At 43.0% G+C, this 24,842-nt stretch overlaps 3 protein-coding genes across 4 annotated transcripts in view; 2 read left to right on the top strand and 1 right to left on the bottom strand.

Annotated features, from left to right (window-relative positions):
• Window positions 1-3,412, top strand: part of kcnh2 (potassium channel, voltage gated eag related subfamily H, member 2) — a 92,703-nt gene extending 89,291 nt beyond the window's left edge. For both annotated transcript variants that reach the window (XM_018089321.2, XM_012952904.2), the window contains exon 14: window positions 177-3,412. In XM_018089321.2, the coding sequence (XP_017944810.2) occupies window positions 177-446 (270 nt within the window). In that variant the 3' untranslated portion in view covers window positions 447-3,412. The remainder of the gene's footprint in view (window positions 1-176) is intronic.
• A 3,294-nt stretch (window positions 3,413-6,706) lies between these two features.
• On the bottom strand, window positions 6,707-8,871 carry LOC116407961. Its single transcript, XM_031894452.1, has 2 exons — window positions 8,769-8,871; window positions 6,707-8,517 (listed from the first exon to the last, which is right to left on the bottom strand). Exon 2 carries the CDS (start codon window positions 8,446-8,448, stop codon window positions 7,939-7,941), a length of 510 nt encoding a protein of 169 aa, XP_031750312.1. The 5' UTR covers window positions 8,449-8,517; window positions 8,769-8,871; the 3' UTR covers window positions 6,707-7,938.
• A 241-nt stretch (window positions 8,872-9,112) lies between these two features.
• dcaf7 (DDB1 and CUL4 associated factor 7) lies at window positions 9,113-16,177 on the top strand. The gene is given in 7 exon segments (NM_203766.1): window positions 9,113-9,323; window positions 11,603-11,761; window positions 11,897-12,008; window positions 12,774-12,892; window positions 14,511-14,720; window positions 14,939-15,056; window positions 15,488-16,177. Coding segments are annotated over 7 exon segments (1,029 nt in total). The 5' UTR covers window positions 9,113-9,185; the 3' UTR covers window positions 15,661-16,177.
• The last annotated feature ends 8,665 nt before the right edge of the window (window positions 16,178-24,842 follow it).

Raw genomic sequence — 24,842 nt, 5'->3', positions numbered from 1 at the left:
CTACTCAAGATCTAATGGTAGTTCCTACCCAATAGACTAGCATCCTAGCTTGATGGGATTAAAGATAAGCCTTACAATTAGGTACATTTCGGTACATCATATTGCAAACACATTGGCCCATTTTGTGCAAGTGAAGCAGTTTTCTTAATTTCATTGTTGTTTTCTGTCTCCACCAGAGCCCTTGTCTGACTGACTACAATGACGTGGAGCCTCTGAGTATTAAACCCAACACTTTAAATCTCCACACTGGTTCCCAAGAAACCTCAAGTTCCCCCCCAGGGAATGGACATCCCCAAGCCCATGTTGGTCAAGCCCTGGGAAACACTTCACAGCCAATGCTTGGAGGCTTCCGATTTCCTTCTCTCCCTGAGCACTTGGAATGCCCCGTTTCTCCAGATCAGGAATTTCAAAGACACCTTTCAGACCCAGGTCTTCCAGGAAGTTAGGGCCCCGTGAAGCTGGATACTGAAGGAAAGTTTTCCCTTGTGCTGGGGCAAGGGGGGAGAGAAAAGTTAAATCTCACCATGAAATTAACCCCCCCCCCCCACCCTACTGTCCCAACTACCAACAGTCTATGCATAGAATAGAATATTGTTAAAGGATGATGAAGAAGGATGGAAGAAAACACTCCCACCTACTCACTGATATGTTAGGTCCCTACGGTGTGAAAGGCACTAGACTGAATGGTCTCAGCTCCTGGCAAACGCCATAACAATCAGCCAATGGCCAGTACGGAGATCCTGCTGCAGATAAAGGCATTCCGTTGTGTTTTGCACCATACAGGGACAATCCTATTAAAATAATATGTAACATGACATAATATTGCATTTATAGATTATATATATTTATGAGAATATTTCTTTGCTACTTGGAAATCTAATATATGTGTAACTGCATGTTTGGAGAAAGGAAAGATAAAGCCATATGTTCTTTTGCCTTCATTGCGCTCACTGTCAGGTTAGTATGCCTGGCTGTCATGGGTTGGGCTGCTGTCTCACCCCTTTAAGAGTGAACACATACAGAATGCATTTGTATGGCTAATGGGCAGTTCAATTGGATACAAGCTGCAGTTGTTTATGTGCAGCCATACAGTCACATGAACTTTATGTTTCTGTATTGATACATGTATTCTGTATCGTGCAAGATGTAGATTCAGTGTATGTGTCTGGTTTGAGGGGGGCAAGATGGCAACCTGAGCCAGGATGAATCATGGTACTTCTTATACAGTTTTAGCCTAATAGCTGGGTTTGCTACACTTTCAGCAGAGCTGCTATGTGTAATTTCCACCGGTCATTTTCATATTGTCTTTGAACAATTTTAGAGACAGAGGGGCTTTTTGAAACTTGTATTTACTTTCTGTCAGCTCAGGGGTTACTTCCTTTTCATCTGAGCTCTTCCTGTATAGGCTGTTTGCTGGTGCCTGCTGGGAGGGTAAGGAAAAGCACCCCCTAGCATAGCACAGATTGGCTTATAAACTGTCAGCCCCCTACACTTATACCCTGGGTCATTTTTGTGAAACTGTAAGAGGGGGGCTTCTAGCCAAAAGACTGGGCAGTGCTTGGGTAAAGAGAAGCTTCTCCATTCCTTACGCAACCTAAGGCTAATGTCCCCTTAAGAGATTTTGTTCTCCTTCAGGAAGAAACTTTGCGCGACTTCGGAAAACCAAAGTGATGCATAGGCCATTCCGCCGTCGCCCGTGATAGCAGAGATCTATCGCAGGGAACTAAATCTCTTTGTGGGACATCAGCCTTACACAGATAGGCAGGCACTGGCAGCAGTCTATGCAGGGAGGTATTGCCCCTGTAGGCTGTAGACAATATTCAGCTGTATAATCACAATATACTGTATAATCACATGACCAAACACACACCTGGAATTATGAGGGCCATTCAGTTGGTTGCACTGCAGCCACAGTACATAAACAATTGTACCAGTTCAGCTGAGGCACATGATAAATACCACCTTCCTTCTATAGACAGAGATAGCCCATGTCTGTAGGCTCTGATCCAATTGCACCTCCAACCAATCTCTCTCCAACTGCATTTGACCTGTGCTGTGACGTCAATGCTGTAAATACCAGGTGTTACCAGTGTTATAATATGTCTCTACCGTGGACTAGTTTGCAGCCAAGGGGGCAAAGCCCGTCTTCACTTAGCATGATCGGCATCATGGATAGGAACTTACCATGTCCCCGCCATTTAAATGTATCTTGCAGAAATCCAGTGTTGGCAGTACATCACCATTGGTTCTGACTGCAGAATACACCTAAGACAATCCATGCAGCTCCCATGGCCAATATTAAATGCAGTAACAGATATCCTCTTTTACCAATCTATGGTACATACCATTCAAATGGTTTTAGAGAGGTGAGCATGGCTCGGCAGAGGCTGTTCTCCTCAGGCACCAGTATAAAGAGTGCTTTGTTGCATCTGTAGGTGGAAAGGCTGGGTATAATGGTAATTTCAGCCCCAGTGCACACCTGGTCTTGAAGCCACACATTTAGTGGTTCTGGGTTTGTTGCCAGCCTTCCATGGTTATCCAAGTCTCCACCTAGAGGGCCAGAGAGGATCAATGCCACCCAAATGAGTTCCATACTCTTAAGAGAAGTTGCAAAGCTTTGACAGTGCAATAAACCATACCTTAGAGTGCCATCTGAAGGCTAAAGGTGGTTCAGAAAATATCCTGTGCACTGGGTTCATTTCCAGACAGCCACGCTCCCTTATCCTGTGAGAGGGCTGCCATACTGCTTGTACTCTGTAGATACCGACTGACCAATCCCACTTCAGTGCTGAAAAGCAAACCTGCTTAGGAAGATGGACATCATGACATGGGTGAAAACCTTCACATTTTAGGATATGAATCAAAGGGGGGGACAATAATGGATAGAATCTGGGATTTTCACAGTTTGCAGTTTAGACCCTGTAAGGCTTGCCTCTAATTACATGGATTTCCCATACATCATCAAAAAACCCCTTCCTGCACTGCTTCCTAGCATTTCCCTTCACTGGGCATCAGATACATCACGTAATGATACTGGTCCCCGGCTGCTGCTACCCGGATCCGTACTGGAATAAAGTTTAGTAGTCAAATTTGTGGGTTTTACATTTAAAGCACAAAAAAAGGAGAGGGGTGTCTGACTGAATGTCTGCAGAATGTTGGACTGACACTATACAGTGTGTTGGGATGATAGTGATACCACAGAGCGCCAATAACAGCTCCCAGAATGCATTGCTTTTGTGATTGTGCCATCTTTATGACTGTAGCAACTTCAGGCTGCAGCAGCTGCTGCTTGTTCACATGGTTTTATTCACTCACAGACAAACCCACATTATAGAAAAACTGTGAAACTTTTATTTTGGAGTTTTAGAGATGAAAACATCTGTAATAAACATGCATTTTTTGCCAAACTGAAGTCTGGTTTTCTTTTATCAGCGCCGTAGTTTACTCAGCTCACCACTGGGCTGCTGGGAGGGACAGGACTCCATAGCAAGAGGGTCCTGTGCAATAGCTCAGCCTGGAAAGTGCTGTACATAATAGTGATATGTGTAACCATCTTGGTAAAATGACAAGGGCAGTGGGGGGGCTGGCAGTGAGTATATGTTAAGTTCTGGGTAAACCAGGCAGGTTAAGGTAGGAAAAGTAGTAGGAAAAGCCTAGAGCTCTTGTTTGGCCACATTTTCCCTATTCAGTGTTGCGCTGGTAAGTGGAGATAGTGGTAGAGAAGGGGGTGAGGCAGGAGAGTGGGTGGGCATGGCGGCCCATAAGCTAGATAAGGTAGAGGCTATGGAGGTGGATAGAGTAGAGGATATGGAGGTGGATAGAGTAGAGGAGGTAGAGGCTATGGAGGTGGATAGAGTAGAGAAAATGGAGGTGGATATAGTAGAGGGGTAGAAGACATGGAGGTGGATAGAGGAGGTAGAGGATATGGAGGTAGATGAGACAGATGAAGTAGAGGACATGGAGGTGGATAGAATAGAGGCTATGGAGGTGGATAGAATAGAGGAGGTAGAGGCTATGGAGGTGGATAGAGTAGAGAAAATGGAGGTGGATATAGTAGAGGGGTAGAAGACATGGAGGTGGATAGAGAAAAGGAGGTAGAAGACATGGAGGTAGATGAGACAGATGAAGTAGAGGATATGGAGGTTAATTAGAGAAAAGGTGGGGGATATTTATTATTTGTAGTATATGTAGTGGGAAGTAGAGGGGAATTGGGATTTATGGGGTAAAATGTATAGTGGGAAATGTGGTGAATAAGGGTGTTTAGGGATGAATTTAAGAAGATTAGGGGTATTAAAATGTTTTAAGATTTATAGAGGGAAATTAAGCGGGGAATTTTAAATTCATTATTTATATTATTAACTTTTAGGATTGATAGGGACAATGGAGGGGATATGGGTCTGTGAGGAGAAATAGTGGGAAGCAGAAGGGAATTGGGATTTATGGGGTAAAATGGAGGATATATAGTGGGAAATGTAGGGAATAAGGGTTTTAGGGATGAATTTAAGAAGATTAGGGGTATTAAGAGAATATTTTATTATATGTATTATATTATTAGCCTAAAATGTTTTAGGATCTATAGAGGGAAATTAAGTGGATTAGGGTCTGGGGGGGAGGACTGGGGATTAGGGGTATAGAGGGGAATTTGAAATTCATTATTTATATTATTAACTTTTAGGATTGATAGGGACAATGAATGGGATATGGGTCTGTGAGGAGAAATGGAGGAGGATACGGGTATAGGGGGGAAATAAAATATTTTATAATATGCATTATAAACATTATTGACTTTTAGGAATAGGGTGGATTAAGATCTGTGGGGGGAAATAAGGGGACTGGGTATAGGATATTAGGATATTTTATATATTAATCATATATATTATTGTTTGTAGAGGGAAATGAAAGGGGATTAAGATTTAAGGGACTAAAGGAGGAGGGTTAGAGCTATTAATGGGGCTATGATACTTTAATTATATTATTATTATTATATTTTTAGGCTTTGTAGAAGGAAATGGGGGGGATAAGGGTCTGTGGGGGGGTGGAGGATTGGGGTATAGGAAGATAAGAATATTGTATTCTATTTAGTTATATTACTAACTTTTTTTAGAATTTATAGATGGTAACGTGAGGGAATAAGGGGGAATTAATTGGATTAGGGGTATAGGGGGATACAAATATTTACATTTAGTAATTATATTAATATATGTATATATTATATTTTAGTATATTTAGTATTTATAAAAGCTAATATAAGGGTCTAGATTAGGATATTTTATTATACTGATTACACTATACTGATAATAATATTATTAATTTTTAGGATTGGGGGAGGGACTTTTTAAATTAGGGGATTCCTATCTAACAGGTAAATGTAAATACATTTTTACATTTAAGCTGTTAGAAAAGGGGCCTAGTGCCCCTTGTAACCAAAGGGTCATGCCTTTGACCCCTCTTTCTCCCACCCTATGCCCGGTGGGGTGGGGATAGTTAAGAAATAGAAAAGTAGCACTTAGGGAATAGGTTAGAGTTACTCAGGAAGTCCCCTATATCTGATGAGAATTAGGCAGCAGTGAACCGGGTGTTGCGAATGGTGCGTGTTTGTGTGAGAGAAAGGGGGGGGTTGATTCAATTTGTCCCCCAAGAAACATTTGATAGAGCTCCTCATTTGAGAAGCCATTGCCTTTCAACTCCCAGTTGAATCAACCCCAAGATATGAAAGGCGGGTGAATGTCAGTAACACGGGTTGGAGCCTTGGCGCGGCGTTACTGCTCACATGCTATGGCATGTGCTAATTCCACCTTTTTGCCTGGATTTGTTTGTGTGTGAAACTGTGTATTGGCGACAAGTCTAATATATACTGTGTATATATATATATATATATATTCATACATATGTGGGATCTGACTAATGGTCCTGTACTTCATGAAGTCTGACTCTGAAGTGGAGTTGAGGAAGTTGGCCTTCATTTTGGATCTCTCTGTAGAAAACAAACATAGAAATCTTAACTGTTTATGGAGATGCAAATATGTCAACAGGAAAAGCACAAGACTTTGACACTCAGCACTCTGATATAAAATAATTGGAGGTGGTATCTACTTTTACATACTTGGCAATAATGATTCATAAGGATTTCGCAAAATAAGAAAATCTTAATCTCAAACCAATTGTACATAATTTGGTCTCCAGAATCCAGATATGGCAGGACCTCCCTCTCACCCTCCCAGGCAGGATAAATTAGCTTAAAATGTTATTTGTCCCAAAATTCAACTATGTTTTCCACAACTCTCTCATAATTCCCAGGTCTCAATGGTTCAATTACCTTAACAAAATAGTATGGGGCTTTCTTTGGGCCGGCGCACACCCTTGTCTTAACATGAAAATCCTTCAGACACCTAGTACTAAAAAAGGTTGGCGCTACCAGATTTCAAACTCTACTTCTGGGCAAGTCAGTTGGTTAATGCTAGTGACAGATAATCCATCTGTTATGCTTGAAGCCGCGGACCTATGCTCTTTAGAGGCACTAACCTTATCGAGGTACCTCCCACTACTATCGCACTACCACTCTGATGAATACCGTGATCACAATCTTTCAAAATCAGAACATGATCACAAGTATAACTAATATGGAGCGTTTCTCACAGTGAGGAGATCTTACCAACTCAGTGGTTTTGATCATTAAAAATAAGGGCACAACTCTAGAAACAACAACACCAACAAATATAACCAGTTTATTATTTTACAGTTAAACACTTCCCATTTTTCCCAGACCATGCTGTAATTCTCCTAGACCAAAACCCATCCCCCATTTTGCATATAAATACATGATGCAGAATGATTATATACAGAGACCAAGGTCCTTTTCACTTTTGATGATCAAATGAAATAAAAGTCCCAAAAAATGCCTGCAGTTGGCAATTAGCACCAGTTGACATCTGCGTAAATACTGAAGATAAAAAACCATATACATAGATGCAGATATTTTTTTTACTAGCAAATACACAGAAGTGTGCTAAAAGAGTACATGGAGGTAAGATGACTCCATATGCAAGAGGCATACATATTATAGCTCAATTTAAACCTAACCTTAAAGGAGACATATTGGATAAATGGGAAAAACGCTTATTTTGTAGGCAATTATGAATAATATACGGTGCTGGTTTCACTTTGGGCTAAATATTAATCCTCTCTGTAAAAATGGCCCCTTTATTGGAGCTCCCTATAGATCCTATCACTTCTCCGTCCAGTGTGAAATGAAGAGTGGGCGTGTCCTAACGGTCCCTGCCAGAAGCACAGTAGGAGGGGGAGAGCCAATCACAGCCCTGCAGTCACACAAGCACAGACAGGCTTCAGTTCCCTATCAGGTCAGCCTAGCTGCTGATTGGTTCCTATCCTACAGTGCAGGATACGGAGGGTCGCCGGCTCCCCAGCTCATCCAGAGAATTCAGCCAGCAGGAAGTGGAATAGTTGGGCGGGGCTAGTGGGGTTTTGGGCGAATTTCTCAATAAATCAGTCAGAAACACAATTTTTTTAGCACAATATAAGTATTCATAATTTTTATAGGATATGTCTCCTTTAAATATCTTTAGGTTGCAGAGTATAAAAAAGACATTTATGTACAACTTATGCTCTTAAAAAAAATATTTTGCAAAATCATACAGTGCTGCATATACATATAGCCCTCTATCGGGCAGCAATTACTTCTACTAAACCAGGGGTGAGCAAACTTTTTGGCTCACGGGCCACATTTATTCACCCCCGGGCCGGACCGGGCCAGGGCGGGCCCCCTTTGTCTCTTTAATTCCGGCACGCCAATGACACCAAGTCTCGCGTGATGAGACTTGGCGTCGTCGGCGGGCCGGATTAAAAAGGCAAAGGGGCCGGATGTGGCCCGCGGGCCGTAGTTTGCCCACCCCTGTACTAAACCCTTCGGGTAACTGTTCATTATTCCTGCACTTCAGCTTCAAGGAATTTGAATTGCTTTCTTTTGGTCTCATCCGCCCTCAGAACTCTCTTCCAACAGACTTCTGACGTATCCACATGGTTTTCGGCAAATTGTAGACAGGGAACAATGTTCCTTTTGGGTGGTAGCTTCTTTCTCTTTGCAACGCAGCCATGCATACGAATGTTGGTCAGTGTTCTCCTGATGGTGGAGTCATGAACATTGACATTGGCCAATGCAAGAGAGGCCTTTAGTTCCTTAGATGTTAGCCCTGGGTCCTTTACGATTTCCTGGAGTATTACTTGTCTTGCTTTTGGTGTGATCTTTGTTGGCCGTCCACTCCTGGGGCGGGAAACAACGGTATGGAATTGCCTCCATTTGTGCACAATATGCCTGACAGTGGAGCGGTGGAGTTCCAACTCTTTAGAAATAGTTTTGTAGCCTTTCCCAGCCTGGTGAGCATCAATAACAGTTTGGCGGAGGTGTTCAGAAATCTCTTTTGTTCGAGGCATGACGCACTTCCACAAGCGTATGTCGCGGATATCAGACTTGGATCCTGAAAAAACGACAGATTGCAGGGCCTAAAGTTATAGATTGAGAACAGCGACTTATATCTGACTCCTGCTCAGGAAAACCATAGTAGTCACAATCTTGTAAAAAAACATATACAGCTGTATATACATGTAAGTCACTATAAAGGTCTGCACAAATACACTAAACTTCTATGCAACGGGTCGTCTGGAACTTGTTTTTTTGTAACTAGGAAAAGAGACCAAAAACCAAGGTTTTTACAGGCAACCAAAATGTATAAGAAAAAAAACGTGATAACTACCTGAAATATAGAATCCGGAGTACGTTCAATAGAATGTTTCTGTAAAATAAACCGCGACTCTTTGCGTTCCACGCCTCTCTCTACTGCAGGATGTTGACTGCTATACACCAATCAGAAAGCGCAGGAAACCAGACATACAGGAAATGAAGTCTAGACAAGCGGCATAACCCAATCAGCTCTTCGGTTAGAAAAGCCCTCCCCTTTTTGCAGCAGTAACAAATCAAAGCGTGAGAAGGGGTTGGAAAGAGCCAATCATCGGCGCTGTACTGTGAGCGTTGTTTTGTTTCTGGGGACGTTCTGGTTGGCTTGTAGTTTGGCACCAATAAGAGGCGGCCGAGAGCAAGCGCCTGCGTATCTGCTTCTAAAAGGCTTCGGCGATCGTGTCCCGGTAACCGTGTTAGCAAAGCAGCTCCAGCCATGTCCCTGCACGGGAAAAGGAAGGAGATTTATAAGTACGAGGCGCCATGGACCGTCTATGCTATGAACTGGAGTGTGAGGCCGGACAAGAGGTTCCGCTTGGCGTTGGGGAGCTTTGTTGAGGAATATAACAATAAGGTGCCTAGAAGTATGCGCTTAGTGTAAAGGGTTAACTATCCTTCCCTCCTTCAACTGGGTAGAGTTGCACTACATCTCCCAGAATGCTCAGTGAATGTGGATAGTTCTGTGTTACAGCTGTGTGGGTTGTATCCAGATGATACACATATAACATGAATTCAATCTGCTTGGTGTGTGTGTGTATGTATATATATATATATATATATATATATATATATATATAATATATATATTATATAAAGATTACAGCAGTAAACTGTCATTTAGATCTATTAAAGGGTCATTTAAAAACCCTCACACAATCTGCTTATAAATACATTGCTATGTAAGTGTACAGTGACCTGACTCATGTACAGACTGTGTGTTTTGCTTTAGAGTAGGATTTTAAACTGGGGCCCAAATCCAATTGAGAGATGAAGTTTTAAAGGCCAATCACATCAGGACTTAGGGATAAATTATTTCTGGTGAAGGAGGGGGGCAGTGGTCTAAAAATGTCTGACAACCTCTGCCGCTGTGGCCCCTGGAACAAAGATTAGATTATGAAAATGTAGATCTATCCAATGTGCTCCCCTTCTGATGGTTTTTTTTCTGGAGTGCCCAATAGATGACTGACTAAATGTTTGGCAAATAGATGCCAGGTGTTGGTGGGGCCCATACACGAGACTTGGTCTGGTGGGGCTGTGTTGGTAGTTTGTATCAGTGTATGCCCAGTGTTAGCTTCCGCTTGTATAAACTGCATTTGTCTTCAGACAGGGCTGCAATGAGGAATCCCTGAGCCCCATACCTCTAAAGCTGGCCATACACGCACCGATAATATTGTATGAAACCTCGTTTCGTACGATATTCGGTGTGTGTATGGCAAGTCGGCGAGTCGACCGGTATCGCAGGAGGCTCCTGATATCGGTCGACTCGCCGATCGGCCAGGTCAAAAGATTTTGATCGGGCACCATAGAAGGCGCCTGAGCAAAATCTGACGTCAGGGCTGAATCGGCAGAAGGAGGTAGAAATCCTATTGTTTCTACCTCCTTATCTGCCTTTTCAGCCCTGAACGGTTAAGGTGGCCATACACGCACCGATATTATCGTACGAAACCTCGTTTCGTACGATAATCGGTGCATGTATGGCATGTCGGCGAGTCGACCGATATCGCAGGAAGCTGCTGATATCGGACGACTCGCCGATCGGACCAGTTTGAAAATTTTGATCGGGCGCCATAGAAGGCGCCTGACCAAAATTCTCCTTTCAGAGCTGAATCGGCAGAAGGAGGTAGAAATCCTATTGTTTCTACCTCCTTACCTGCCGATTCAGCCCTGAATGGTGTGTGGCGGATCTTACGATGTTTCGTGCGACCGATGGTCGTACGAAACATCGTCAGATCGCCACGTGTATGGCCACCTTTAGTGGCGGGTCACGTGTGTGGCCACCTTAAATAGCAGGGACCTCCCCCCTCCAGGTAGAAGTAAAATGGGGCCCCTGGAAACATGAACACACCCTGATTATTGGCACATTCCAGATTCAGCTCCAGTTGCGTCCCACCTTAATACTGTAAACCCACCCACAATTCAACCAACCCACCTTCTCACCCACAAGCTCTGACCCCCCGAATTGTACAATCAAATCTCTTGGGCCCCTGGGTCAATAACCTTTGTACCCACCCTGCTGGCAGCCGTGACTTTAGGAGCTTAATACCATATACATAAATTATCTCCTTTGTATTGTAGGGGGGGGGGGGGGGGGGATATTGCATAGTTAATAAACACCAAGCCTTTTATAATACGCAAATTAAGTGTATTTCACCTAATTATCAACTTAGGGTATGGTTAAGACAGCTGCATTCTTAGACAAGTGGCGATAACTCTTCATTTTATGTTTTGTTGAGGTTTTAAAACATTTTTATATCTCTAGCTTCCAGGTTTGGCGTTTTTGCTGCTGTTAGTATCACTTTAGGAAGTGAAGTCATGCGAGGGCTGTGTAGTTATGTTGATAAGGCCCTCTCCCGATGGGTTGCCACAGGTCCAATTGTTTGGCCAAACGATCAAATAAATCCAATTTAGCCAAGCATGTGAGTGGCCACATCAAGCAAAAGCCCACTAGTTTGGTGATCCCACAAATTTAGGTGATATCTGTACAGAAATGTTTGCTGTATGAATGGTAATGCTAGGAAGTAGGAGTGGCTCAGGTCCTGCACGTGAGTGGTTTAATTTGTACCATTTCACTGTATTAACCAATCTTTCATTCAGGAATTGATTTTTCTTTCTTTTTTTTTTTTCTTTTTTTAGGTACAGCTAGTAGGACTGGATGAAGAGAGCTCTGAATTCATTTGCCGAAACACATTTGATCACCCGTATCCTACAACAAAGCTTATGTGGATCCCCGACACTAAAGGAGTATATCCAGATCTGTTAGCCACCAGCGGGGATTACCTCCGTGTCTGGAGGGTAAGTACGAAGGCAGCGACTACAAGCCCAAAATATGAATAATGATTGATAATGGCACCCAACAGAGTATTAGCGCTTGAGATTAGAGTGTTGATAAGTGTCATGTTGCTTATTCTGTTTCTCTCTTTATCAAAGGTTGGAGAGACGGAGACCCGTCTGGAGTGTTTGCTAAACAACAACAAGAACTCTGATTTCTGTGCCCCCCTCACCTCATTTGATTGGAATGAAGTAGACCCCAACCTGCTGGGTAAGGAACAAGCAAGGCCTGCTTTTTCACAGTTCTCTGTTCCTTGTAGATCCAAGGTTATTTAATGCATTTTCATAAAACATCACCCAAACTAACACTGAGAGCAAGCCTCTGAGCTTATAAACCAACTTGATACAGTAACTCTATAACTTCTTTAAGCTGACCTTACTTAATATGCCCACCTCCAGGTGGGCGATTTCAGACTGATCCTAGGGCCAAACGATCAGATCATAAAAATGGGGATACAGGCCATTGGGATGGGATTTTTAAACCCCAGATTTCATCCAGATATTGGTTTGGTAGGCCCATTGGAGGGCCCTAAAATAAACAGGTGATAAGCTGCTGACTTGGGCTGAATGAGCAGCTAAAATCTGTCCTCTGGTCCATATGGTTATCTTTAGTTTTCATTTGCCTTTCGAGCAAACACATTTATGTACATGCATTGTACTCTCTTTTAGGTGGATATATAAACCAATTCAGTGCAGTTACTCTATACCTCTTACTTTTTAGAACACTCTCTTTAGTCTTCACCTAACCCCTAATACACGCTTCAATTGCCTCCCTAGCAAGCCGATATTAACTACATGCAGTGTTCAAGTGGACATATAAACCAGCTTGATAACAATATACTGTCCCTGTCTGGAACAAATCAGACCATCATATATCGGCCATTTCCCTCTTGTGCTAGGACTTTCTATTGTTTGTATTGTGGGTATAGGAATGTTCATTGGACTGCAGAATAACATTATTTTCTTTAACCTTCAGGAACCTCAAGTATTGATACAACATGCACAATCTGGGGTTTGGAGACTGGACAGGTCCTTGGCAGGGTTAATCTGGTGTCTGGACATGTGAAAACGCAGCTCATTGCCCATGACAAAGAGGTGAGAAGCCTTTGGTTTATCGGTAGGAAATGTGATATGGGAAGGTATGTACAGACTATCCCATGAGTGAGTTCCAGTCACACTTCTCTGAGGCTCTCTATAGTTTGCTGGGTTGCTTTGTGCTGCATGCCCATATTGTGGCTGCGGGGGGATTGCAGTTGTGGGTAAAGAGACACCTGACTTAACGGGTCTGGGTTGCTAGAGCCTTTAGATTTGTTCAGAGAGTAGTAATCGGTTTGAAGACCTTGTACAGGTCTAGGCCCAACCCATTGCTCTTGGGGTATCTGTAAGGGCAAGCACAGAGACGTGTTATTCAGGCCTTTACCGTGCTCCCTATTCCCAAGGGGGGTTGTTGGATGGTTAGTGCCTTTCTCTCAGCGGGAGGTGGTGGCACCTCCTTCTCCTTCATCTGCCTCTGCCGGAGAATTTAAAAAAAATGTGTGGTGTCGCCATCTTGTATAGCAGGAGAAAAGTCCAGATATATGGAGATTGTGATGCCATTGTATAGAATCGGGCCTTTGAGCCTTGCTACGCTCAGAGCTGCGACCCGTTCCCTAAAGTTGAGCAGTTTGAGTCGGAATGGTGGTCTTGGTGGTGCTCCCGGTGGGGGTGGCCTGGGAGGAACTTGATGGGCTCTTTTCACCACGAATAGTGAGGAGAATGTATCTGCTTCCACTACATCCTATAGCCATTTGCAAATAAATGCCTCTGGCTGCTGTCCCTCCACCCTTTCGGGAGCCCCACTATTCTGATCTTGCTCATCCTAAGTCTATTCTCCAGGTCTTTGTTTTGTCCATTAGTGCTTAGATTTGCTGTTACTGATGGCATGGTGTTGTGTATGGGGTTAATTGTATCCTCGGGAGACCTGAGTTTCCACAGCAGCAGTGCGGCCTCTCATGTATTAGAGGTCCGGGCGCAGGAGGGACAAGTTGATCTTAATCCCTTCTATTTGTGAGGTAGTGGCTGCTCTAGTTTCTTTTATAGCTTCCAATAAGTCCCCCATTGTGGGCTCGCTAGGCTCTTGGTTGGGAGGGGGGCCTGGTGGTTCTGGCGTTAATGTCTGGCAGAAGCTTTTGTCCAGCGGGAACCTGGCTGGGTGAGTGAGGGCGTAGCCTCTGATCTCATACATGGAAAATGTTTGCCCATGTTGGCTTTTAGTACTGCATTCCAGTGGTTGCTGGCAAACTGTGAGTGAGTAGTAAATGGAGTGTGGAGTGAAGAGAACTGCCAAAGAGATCAATCGATACACAGAGCTCTCACTTTATGCATCTGGTTTGGTCGCCATCTTGGACACACCCAAGTGGTGTCATTTTTACAGCACCAATTGGAGATGGGAATAAATTACATTAGAGCATTATTCAGGCAGCAAAAGATGGGGCATTAATAAATTAAACTAGGAAAGGTTCAGAGGAAGTCCTAAATGTCTTGTCATTGTTTTCCAGTGTACACGGTGATGGGTCCTGCAGGTTGTGCAGTTATAGTTACACAGGGTTGAAAAAATCCAAAGTCCGTCAAGTTCAACCCTTCCAACTGAACCCAGTGCAGTATGAATGAGTTAGGTTTTTTTAACCCATATGAATATAAAAGTATTTTCTTTCCCCTCCCCTGTGTGTGACAGGTCTATGACATTGCATTCAGCCGTGCAGGAGGGGGCAGAGACATGTTTGCCTCTGTGGGGGCAGATGGCTCTGTGCGAATGTTTGACTTGCGCCACCTGGAGCACAGTACAATCATCTATGAAGACCCCCAACATCATCCATTACTTCGACTGTGTTGGAACAAGCAGGATCCGAACTATCTGGCAACCATGGCCATGGATGGAATGGAGGTAATATTAATGATTCTGTTAAACACAGATTGGCACAGAGAGCTGCTGCATCGTTATATTTGACCAGCAGCCTGGTGATACGTACAGTCAATCTGGTGTGTGCCATTGTATTACATAAAGGTGTAAAGGAGCAGTACAGGGTGGGGTATGCCCAGAGGGCATTTTCTGTTCTTACAAATGCATATCATATTTTTATTCTTTTTTTTTTTTTTTTTTAGGTGGTAATCTTGGATGTACGAGTACCCTGTACCCCAGTAGCCAGACTTAACAACCACCGTGCTTGTGTCAATGGCATTGCATGGGCACCCCATTCATCTTGCCACATCTGTACTGCAGGTGAGCATCTTGCTTAGGCTTTACTGCATATATTACCCAAGTGTTGGTAGGGGTATATAATGTTGCCCTATAGCACTTTGCAGTGCACACACAGGCCTGGAATTGTGCAAAACCAGGACCCTAGAGGGCAAAGCTTAAGGAGAGACAATATATGGCCACTAATTGTTATTACTGCCAGTCTCTGGCTTAGTGGCTTAGTGTGGCACAAATTATAAATCCAGCCCTGAATTTAAAAGTGCCCTGGCCACCAATATATTGTCCCAGGTGTCCCCAATGTGAGTTTGATTATTGTTATTTTATGTGCCAGTAATAGTTATAAATTAGCTGTAGAGTTAAAGTGACTGGTGTCCTGTTACTTATGTGATATCCAGTCATGTGACAGACCCCAGTGGCACCCTAACTAACACTAATGGGCCTTGTTCCCTTTGCAGCGGATGATCACCAGGCCCTAATCTGGGATATTCAGCAGATGCCAAGAGCGATTGAGGATCCCATATTGGCATACACAGCAGAGGGAGAAATCAACAATGTGCAGTGGGCAAGCACCCAGCCTGACTGGATTGCCATTTGTTACAACAACTGCCTGGAGATCCTGCGAGTGTAACTGTATTTATTCCCTACCCTTCTAGCCCACTCTTCCTACCCCTTTCCTACAGGATCTTCTGCTCCTCAAGGCCTCCGGTTTTTATACATCTGAACTTATTGGCTCACCTTCCTGTCTGTGATGTAAGCCAGAAGATCCTCATTATCCTCCAGTACCTTATTGGCTGTAACTACTAAACATTATTGTCCATCCAGATAAACAGAGTCCTCTGCCTGTTTTTACAGTATGTGATTCAACTCTTTTACATGAAGGAATTAGTGCTGCTTAGTAAATCGGGCCCTGGTTTATAATTGACAACCCAAGAAAAGGGGTTCCCTTCCTTAGTCAGTTCCCTGTACTTTGCCCCGAGTGTATTTCAGTTGTTGGGGGATGGGAGGGGGGCCGGGTTGTGGGTGGGATGGTAACTATTGTACTGTAATATTACCTGTGTATACTATCCTCATATATGTGTGTATTTGTAGTGCTGACATGCTGTTTCTATATATTGTCTGATATTAAAGGAGTATCAGGTTCCCTACATTTGATTGGCAGCAATGATTTAACATATTTCCTTTTAGCTGTAGAAATATTAACCCTTATTGTGCACGGCTGGCCATGTTTTTCAGTGCCCTTTGTGCAGTTGTTGGCTTTTTATTTTTACTCCTCTTAATTCACAGACTAGATTTGAAATCTGTACTCCTCCTTGGGCTTGTGAGGCTTCCAGTTTATGGTTAGCTTGATTAGTACTTAGACTGATTAATCACAATTGGCTAACTCATAGGCATTTAGGGTCTGCAGGTATGAGTTTACTAGAGTGCTCTTTTTATGTTCCAAAGCACCAATGTTGAACGCAGTTAAAATAGGGCCAGAACCGTTTAACTTTACATTTCCAGTGATATATCAGTAGTGACTTTGGCATTGCTTACATACATACATACATACATACATACATACATACATACATACATACAACAAGTTCAACTCTGTGTCCCGGTAAAAGCTGCATGATTTAGAGAAAGGTGAAAAAACATCCAAAGCCATCTCTTATTTAATAGATTTCTGACGGACTCCAAGGGGCAATCAGACCAGTCCCTGGATTAACTTTGTACGAAGTTCATTTCAGTGTCTCTGTGTTTTACCCATTGTTAAAAGGCCACCCATCCCTATCAGATGTATCCTTAAGGAGAGGATTCCACAACTTCACATCTTTCACTGTAGCAAACCCTTTTTGGAGTTTTAGGATGGAACCTCCTTTTTCTTAAACATAGTGGATCCCTTGTGCCTTCTGAAAGGACCTTACTCTACTTCAATTATGTTGGTTTAGGAGTCATAAAGCCCAAACCCACTGGAGCAAAGTGATTTTGTAGTGATATTTGCTATCCAATAGATATGTAGTACAGTGAAGCTACTCCCATGGTACAATTTCCTCATTTAATATTAATGCCCCAGGTTGTCACTAGGTGGCACCGTGGGACAGTTTTGACCCTGTGCTGTTGTGCATTTTGCTAGACAGATGCCTGGGACTAGTTGTGCTTTCTCTGCATGCAGGCCTGGACTGGGATTCAGAATAGGCCCTGGAATTTCAAGTACACAGAGACCCAAACAGCCCCACCAGCCCAATAAATAGTGACCGTCTATGGCATCTTACAGCAGCCCCTCTGGCATTTGCCAGAACCCACATATTGCTTCTATATGAACATCTAAGGCTTAAAGCAATATAAATGTTTATGCAAGTTTCTTCGGATCTGGAGCAGGCTGGAAAATGAATTTAATGGTATCATTTTATGGGGCCATTATATGTATGTATGTATGTAAATGGTAGTGTGTTGGGGGGATCCTTAATGGAGAAGAATCTGCGGGTTTTGTAGATAACAAGTTGTCTAATTCCAGGCAGTGTCATTCTGTGGCTACTAAAGCAAATAAAGTGCTGTCTTGTATAAAAAAGGGCATTGACTCAAGAGATAAAAACATAATTTTGCCCCTTTATAGGTCCCTGGTAAGGCCTCACCTTGAGTATGCAGTGCAGTTTTGGGCTCCAGTCCTTAAGAAGGATATTAATGAGCTGGAGAGAGTGCAGAGACTGCAACTAAACTGGTTAAGGGGATGGAAGATTTAAGCTATGAGGTGAGACTGTCGAGGTTGGGGTTGTTTTCTCTGAAAAAAAAAAAAAAAAAAAAAAGGCTCTTGCGAGGGGACATGATTATTGTGATACTAATATCTACAGCTAGTATTGATATTGGTATATATAGTTTGTGTATGTGAGTGTATAGATAGGTCAGTATAGGTTGTGTGTGCTGGGTTTACTTGGTAGAGTTGAGATTGATGGACTGTGGTCTTTTTTTCAACCCTATGTAACTATATACACTGTACTGGTCCAAACAATGTGTGAGGAATAGGGCCGCCATCAGGGAGCAGTAGAGGGGCCCAAAAAGACATGATCTGTTGGGTGTGCAAGGGGCAGAGTTTGGATGGAGTATTGGTATAATATGATGTAGTGGAGCAAATCAGGGGGGTGACTGTTGGGGGGGGGGGGGGCACCCTTTCTACCAGCTCACTGGTGGGCTAATAATTGAGGCTGCCTTGGGGGACATGAGCGCTATATGGGACACCATGAATAGTGATGGCAGACCTGCAGAGGAATATAGCTTCATTGTACATGTAAGGACAGCTAGAATCATCTCTTGCTGAAAGACAGTGGGACCTTTTGCACGGCTGAAACAGCAGGATGCTAGGGCAAACAAAAGAACAGGCAGTTAGTTATATATTAAAGGAACAGTAACACTAAAAAATAAAAATGTTTTAAAATAATTAAAATATAATGTGCTGTTGCCCTGCACTGGTAAAAGTTGTGTTTTTGCTTCAGAAAGTCTACTGTAGTTAATAGAAATAGCTGTTGTGTAGCCCTGGGGGCAGCCATTTAAATTAAAAAAAGGAGAAAAGGCACAGGGTACATAAGAAGATAACAGATAAACTGTGTAGAATACAATGGGAATCTATGCTACTTATCTGTTATCTGCTTAGTAACCTGTGCCTTTTCTCCTTTTTTCAATTTAAATGGCTGCCCCCATGGCTACACAGCAGCTTATTATATAAACTGTAGTAGTGTTTATGAAGTAAACACACAACTTTTACCAGTGCAGGGCAATAGTACAAAATATATTAATTATTTGTATACACTTTCATTTTTTGGTGTTACTGTTCCTTTAAGCTCCTAATATTTCTATGAGACAAGTAGAAATGGTGAATAAAGGAGGAAAGTGGCTGCTGGCTTGCCCTGCTTGCATATCTGGAAGGTAGAAGAGGCACCTCCCCCTGCGCACACTTTGGCATATGGGTGGGGACATGTAGTTCAGCAGTAGCTAAAGCATCTCAAAATATGGATACTCTCTGACTTTTGATCCCAGCTGTGGGGCCCAGTGCTATTTTTATCTTTCTAACTATTGCGCCTTCCACGCAGGAGAAGAAATATGTGAGCTGAAATTCTCCTTTATAAAAATACAAGTTGTGCGGCAGCGGGGAACCTAAGGAGCATGAATTCATTATTCCATCCACCACTCCGCTTAAAGGACACGTAAAGCCGACATTTGCCTACAGTGTATCAGTTGGGCACGTCTCCCCCACCCAAATGGCATCATTTGTACTGCATATATCCCCTCCGTTTGCCAGCACCATCACATTTTCCAAAAGCAAATAGCAGCTTTCACCCAGTGGACATTTTTCCTCTGATACATAATCTGCAAACCGCATAAACACACACAGACCCTTATTCAGAATACATTTCATCAAGAATACAGGCTCCCACAGGCAGAACTGTCTGATAAAAGTTCTGCTTTGTTTGAGCTCAGCTCAGGAGAGAAAGTTAGGAGAAAAAAATTGAAGCAGACAGCTAGAGCTGAGTTTCTATGGGAACCAGCAGTGCCATCTCTTTACTGGCTGCTAGACTGGAGGGCGTGTTTAGTAATCTGAGTTTAGAACAGCTGAGCATGCCCACAAGCCAGAAGTCAAAGAGGGGGCTGAGTGGGTTACAGGAGAAGAAGGAAATCTAAATGGTTAAGAAGATGCTGCAGCCTTACTATTAACCTCTGCACAACCAGAGTGGCAGGTATTGAAAGATTTCAAAGAGGCTGTTCACTGATTACATTTTTGTGTGTGGCCTTTAAAGATTTTAATACAAGTACAATGTGCTTGATATAAAAGGTACTGAGGCTTTTGCTAATGGTTCTCAGCCAACCTGCGAGGACAAGGAGTTGGTGATGGTGCTTCCCATTTTGCTCTTCACTGTCTGTCTGTCTGTCTGTCTGTCTGTTTGTCTATCCTTTCCTTCCTCTCAGCTTGTTGGCAGTTCAGCCATGTCCTTTCTCAGTAACCCTGTTGCATGAGTCCAGAATATAACAGTAAAATCTGTTGCATTAGTCCAATATATAACAGTAAAGTCTGTTGCATTAGTCCAATATATAACAGTAAAGCCTGTTGCATGAGTCCAGAATATAATACTGGCAACAGGGTCAGGCTGGGGTGTGCAAGGCCCACTGGGGCTTCTACCTCTGGTGCCGCCGACCACTTACCCACTGCACCTTATTGGGGGAGGAGGGCAGGTGGGGATCAGGTCTGGGTTTTCAGGGCCCAGTCCAACCCTGACTGGCAATGTGGATGGGATTGTTTGCCATCTGCAATCCCCCACTAAACGCAGTGACTGCTCATTTGAGGAAATGATTAAGCGACTTAAAAATAATTTTGCACCCGCGGCATCTGGAACTGTTAAGTGGTATGTGAGAAGGTGGGGTGGACTATGATCAACATTTTTCTGTAATGGATCTAGCATTTAAAAATAAAACCACAAGAGGGCACCCTAATACCGTGGTGTGCCAAACGCTAATCTTAATCATCATTTATTTATATAGTGTTTTTACAGAGTAAATAAACTATTTCACTTATGAAATATATATCTACCTGTGAAGTTGTTTCTTACTGATATTAAATTCCTGAAGGGGCAGATACAGTGCTGTTTAGCTGTTTAGAGCTAGAAAAAAATAAAGAGAGTCCAGAGGAAACAGCAGGCTGGGTAGCTTAAAAGCAAGGGGAAACGGTGGAAGAGGAGAGGTCATACAAATGGAAAAACACCAGATAAATGGCCAGTAGAGTAATAAAATTGAAGGCAGAGATAATAAACCAATGGGGCTCATAATAGAATAAATAGAGCAGAAGACACATGAATAGATAGAGTGTGAGAGGAGAACACAATTGGATAAAGGACCAGAAGTAAAAACTTTTATAAAGAAACAGGAGCAAGACTCAAAGAAAGCATAAGGAAAGCAAGATAGCGGTTCTATTAAGATAGTCCTATCACATTTCTGCATACTGTTGAAAAAGACGATGGGAATAACACACAAACTTGCAGACAGTGCCCTGGCTGGAATCAAACCCCAACCCCACCATTGTGCCACCATGCTGTCCTGTACTGACAGCGTTGGACTGGGCCTCCTAGAGCCTACCTGAGAGCCCACTCTCTCAGTACCTGCAAAAGGTATTGACATTTTTGCGCTGGCCGACCAAGAAATCTCAGTGGGCCTTGCTCCAGGTGGGCCCCTGCTGCAGCTCCAGTCACCACTGTTTGTATTGGTCCTGTGGCCCCAGTGGCCCGATAATTCAATATAATGTACAGCTGGTTACACTTATTTTGCAAAGGAGTGAGCTGCGCACCGATTGGATGCCTTAGGGCAGTGGCACACGGAGATTAGTTGCCAGTGATAAATCTTCACTATTGCTGCAACTAATCTCCCAGATGTGCCATCCCACTGGAAAGAATGTAAATCGCCGGTGGGTTGGCATACTTGGCATATGCGTTGCTTTGGTTTTTTTCGACTAAAGCAATGTGTATACCATCCCACTGGAGATTTACTTTCTTGCCAGTGGGATGAAACGTCTGGGAGATTAGTTGCCTGCAATAGTGAAGATATACAGTGGTGTGAAAAACTATTTGCCCCCTTCCTGATTTCTTATTCTTTTGCATGTTTGTCACACTTAAATGTTTCTGCTCATCAAAAACCGTTAACTATTAGTCAAAGATAACATAATTGAACACAAAATGCAGTTTTTAAATGAAGGTTTACGTTATTAAGGGAGAAAAAAAACTCCAAATCTACATGGCCCTGTGTGAAAAAGTGATTGCCCCCCTTGTTAAAAAATAACTTAACTGTGGTTTATCAATTTCAATTTTCAATTTCAATATCAATTTCTGTAGTCACCCCCAGGCCTGATTACTGCCACACCTGTTTCAATCAAGAAATCACTTAAATAGGAGCTACCTGACACAGAGAAGTAGACCAAAAGCACCTCAAAAGCTAGACATCATGCCAAGATCCAAAGAAATTCAGGAACAAATGAGAACAAAAGTAATTGAGATCTATCAGTCTGGTAAAGGTTATAAAGCCATTTCTAAAGCTTTGGGACTCCAGCGAACCACAGTGAGAGCCATTATCCACAAATGGCAAAAACATGGAACAGTGGTGAACCTTCCCAGGAGTGGCCGGCCGACCAAAATTACCCCAAGAGCGCAGAGACAACTCATCCGAGAGGCCACAAAAGACCCCAGGACAACATCTAAAGAACTGCAGGCCTCACTTGCCTCAATTAAGGTCAGTGTTCACGACTCCACCATAAGAAAGAGACTGGGCAAAAACGGCCTGCATGGCAGATTTCCAAGGCGCAAACCACTTTTAAGCAAAAAGAACATTAAGGCTCGTCTCAATTTTGCTAAAAAACATCTCAATGATTGCCAAGACTTTGGGGAAAATACCTTGTGGACCGACGAGACAAAAGTTGAACTTTTTGGAAGGTGCGTGTCCCGTTACATCTGGCGTAAAAGTAACACAGCATTTCAGAAAAAGAACATCATACCAACAGTAAAATATGGTGGTGGTAGTGTGATGGTCTGGGGTTGTTTTGCTGCTTCAGGACCTGGAAGGCTTGCTGTGATAGATGGAACCATGAATTCTACTGTCTACCAAAAAATCCTGAAGGAGAATGTCCGGCCATCTGTTCGTCAACTCAAGCTGAAGCGATCTTGGGTGCTGCAGCAGGACAATGACCCAAAACACACCAGCAAATCCACCTCTGAATGGCTGAAGAAAAACAAAATGAAGACTTTGGAGTGGCCTAGTCAAAGTCCTGACCTGAATCCTATTGAGATGTTGTGGCATGACCTTAAAAAGGTGGTTCATGCTAGAAAACCCTCAAATAAAACTGAATTACATCAATTCTGCAAAGATGAGTGGGCCAAAATTCCTCCAGAGCGCTGTAAAAGACTCGTTGCAAGTTATCGCAAACGCTTGATTGCAGTTATTGCTGCTAAGGGTGGCCCAACCAGTTATTAGGTTCAGGGGGCAATTACTTTTTCACACAGGGCCATGTAGGTTTGGATTTTTTTTCTCCCTAAATAATAAAAACCCTCATTTAAAAACTGCATTTTGTGTTTACTTGTGTTATCTTTGACTAATAGTTAAATGTGTTTGATGATCAGAAACATTTTGTGTGACAAACATGCAAAAGAATAAGAAATCAGGAAGGGGGCAAATAGTTTTTCACACCACTGTATCTCCCCGTGTGCCACTGCCCTCAGTCAGCTTCGCCCCCATTACAATACAAACTCATACATTTCCTCTTAGTTCCAAAAACAGCTAGTGATTTATTCCCTATTTCACTTGCTGGAGCAGCAGCTGCGACAATGTAATTGTTCCAAGGGCAAGTGTGATTGTGTGAATAATGAGATGTGTATCTCTATTGTTTCGCCTCTATATAAACGCATTAAAGCTCTTTATTGCTGGAGAATTCTGCATGGCCCATTGTGCTAAACCCAATGTCAGGACATAAAAGTCTTCATCATCCACCTCAATGCCATGAAAATGAATTCTACAACGATATGCTATATTTGATTGGTTGACAGTACTAATTCAAATAATACATATTGTTGGTGCCAGATGATTTTTAGGTACAAACAAGTCCTGTCTTATAAAGATGGCTAGAATCTCAGCCATAAAGCGGGGCAGGATTGAAGTGGTAGAAAAGAGAATGGAAAAGAGGGAAAAGTCCTTTGTTGAGAATGGCAAAAGAGGGAATAGGTAATAGATAGATACATGGGAGAAGCTGGGGGATGTGTACAAACTACAGCTAGATGAGTAGAAATGAAAATGTGTTGTGCAGTGAGTGCCCCTGTGGCATTTTATCCAGCAACACCCAGTCTAAGGGCCCTCAAAATGGTCCCAATAGGGCCCCGCAGTTGATAAAACTGGCCCTGCTTCCAATTTAAGGTGTAGCTGGAGTAAGCTGAGCCTCAGGGTATAAATGGAATTGGCAAGGGCTGTGCTCAGGATTAGTTCCCCCTGTAAGTACTGGAAAAATGTATCTGAGCAGCTTGAAGTAGACTAGTAGGAATTCACGCTGGGGAGGGAACCAGTGAAACATATGTATTGGCAGGGTCTGTGGGGGGATGAAAGAGGATTGGGGTATAGGGGAATTAGTATATTTTATTCTATTTAGTTATATTACTAACTTTTTTAGGATTTATAGTAATGGGGGGAATAAGGGGGAATGAATTTGGATTATGGGTATAGGGGGGATAAGAGTATTTAAATATATTTAAGGAGAAGGAAAGTCATTTTGGCATTTCCTGCCAATAGATTCACCACCTTAGTGCCAACTTAGTGCAGAAAGTATTACCATACCTGAGTAAAGGTCCCCATACACGGGCCGACGTTTGGCTGCTGATTTGGCAGCTTATCGGCCCATGTAGGGGCAGAAATGACGGCCATACCCGACCGATATCTGGCCTGAAATTGGCCAGATATTGATCGGACAGGTTAAAAGATTTAGTCGGATCGGGGACTGCATCGGCTCAGTGATGTGGTCCCTGAACTGACTGTGCCATTGCCGCCGTTAGAATTTGGCCCCAGGGATCGAATTAGCCTACATTTTCCCGATATCACCAAGCAAGCGGATCTTAACATGTAGGGGCACCTTAAAGAACACTAGAAGCTTTTTCTGTTTGTTTAAAATAGCAGACACCATTTTACGTAGCTTCATGCTACAGCTCTAGCCCTTGTAGCTCTGATCACACATTCCTAAGGGTAGGGGTAATGAGTTTTATGAATTCTTATGGGAGTGGGGAGCAGGAGAGGGGAGAACTGTGAGAGAGGAAGTCTGAAGTC

Source organism: Xenopus tropicalis, chromosome 10, assembly GCF_000004195.4.
Source record: "Xenopus tropicalis strain Nigerian chromosome 10, UCB_Xtro_10.0, whole genome shotgun sequence".
Taxonomy (NCBI): domain Eukaryota; kingdom Metazoa; phylum Chordata; class Amphibia; order Anura; family Pipidae; genus Xenopus; species Xenopus tropicalis.
The sequence above is the reverse complement of the archived record's forward strand: the minus strand, read 5'-3'. Positions and strand labels throughout refer to the sequence as shown.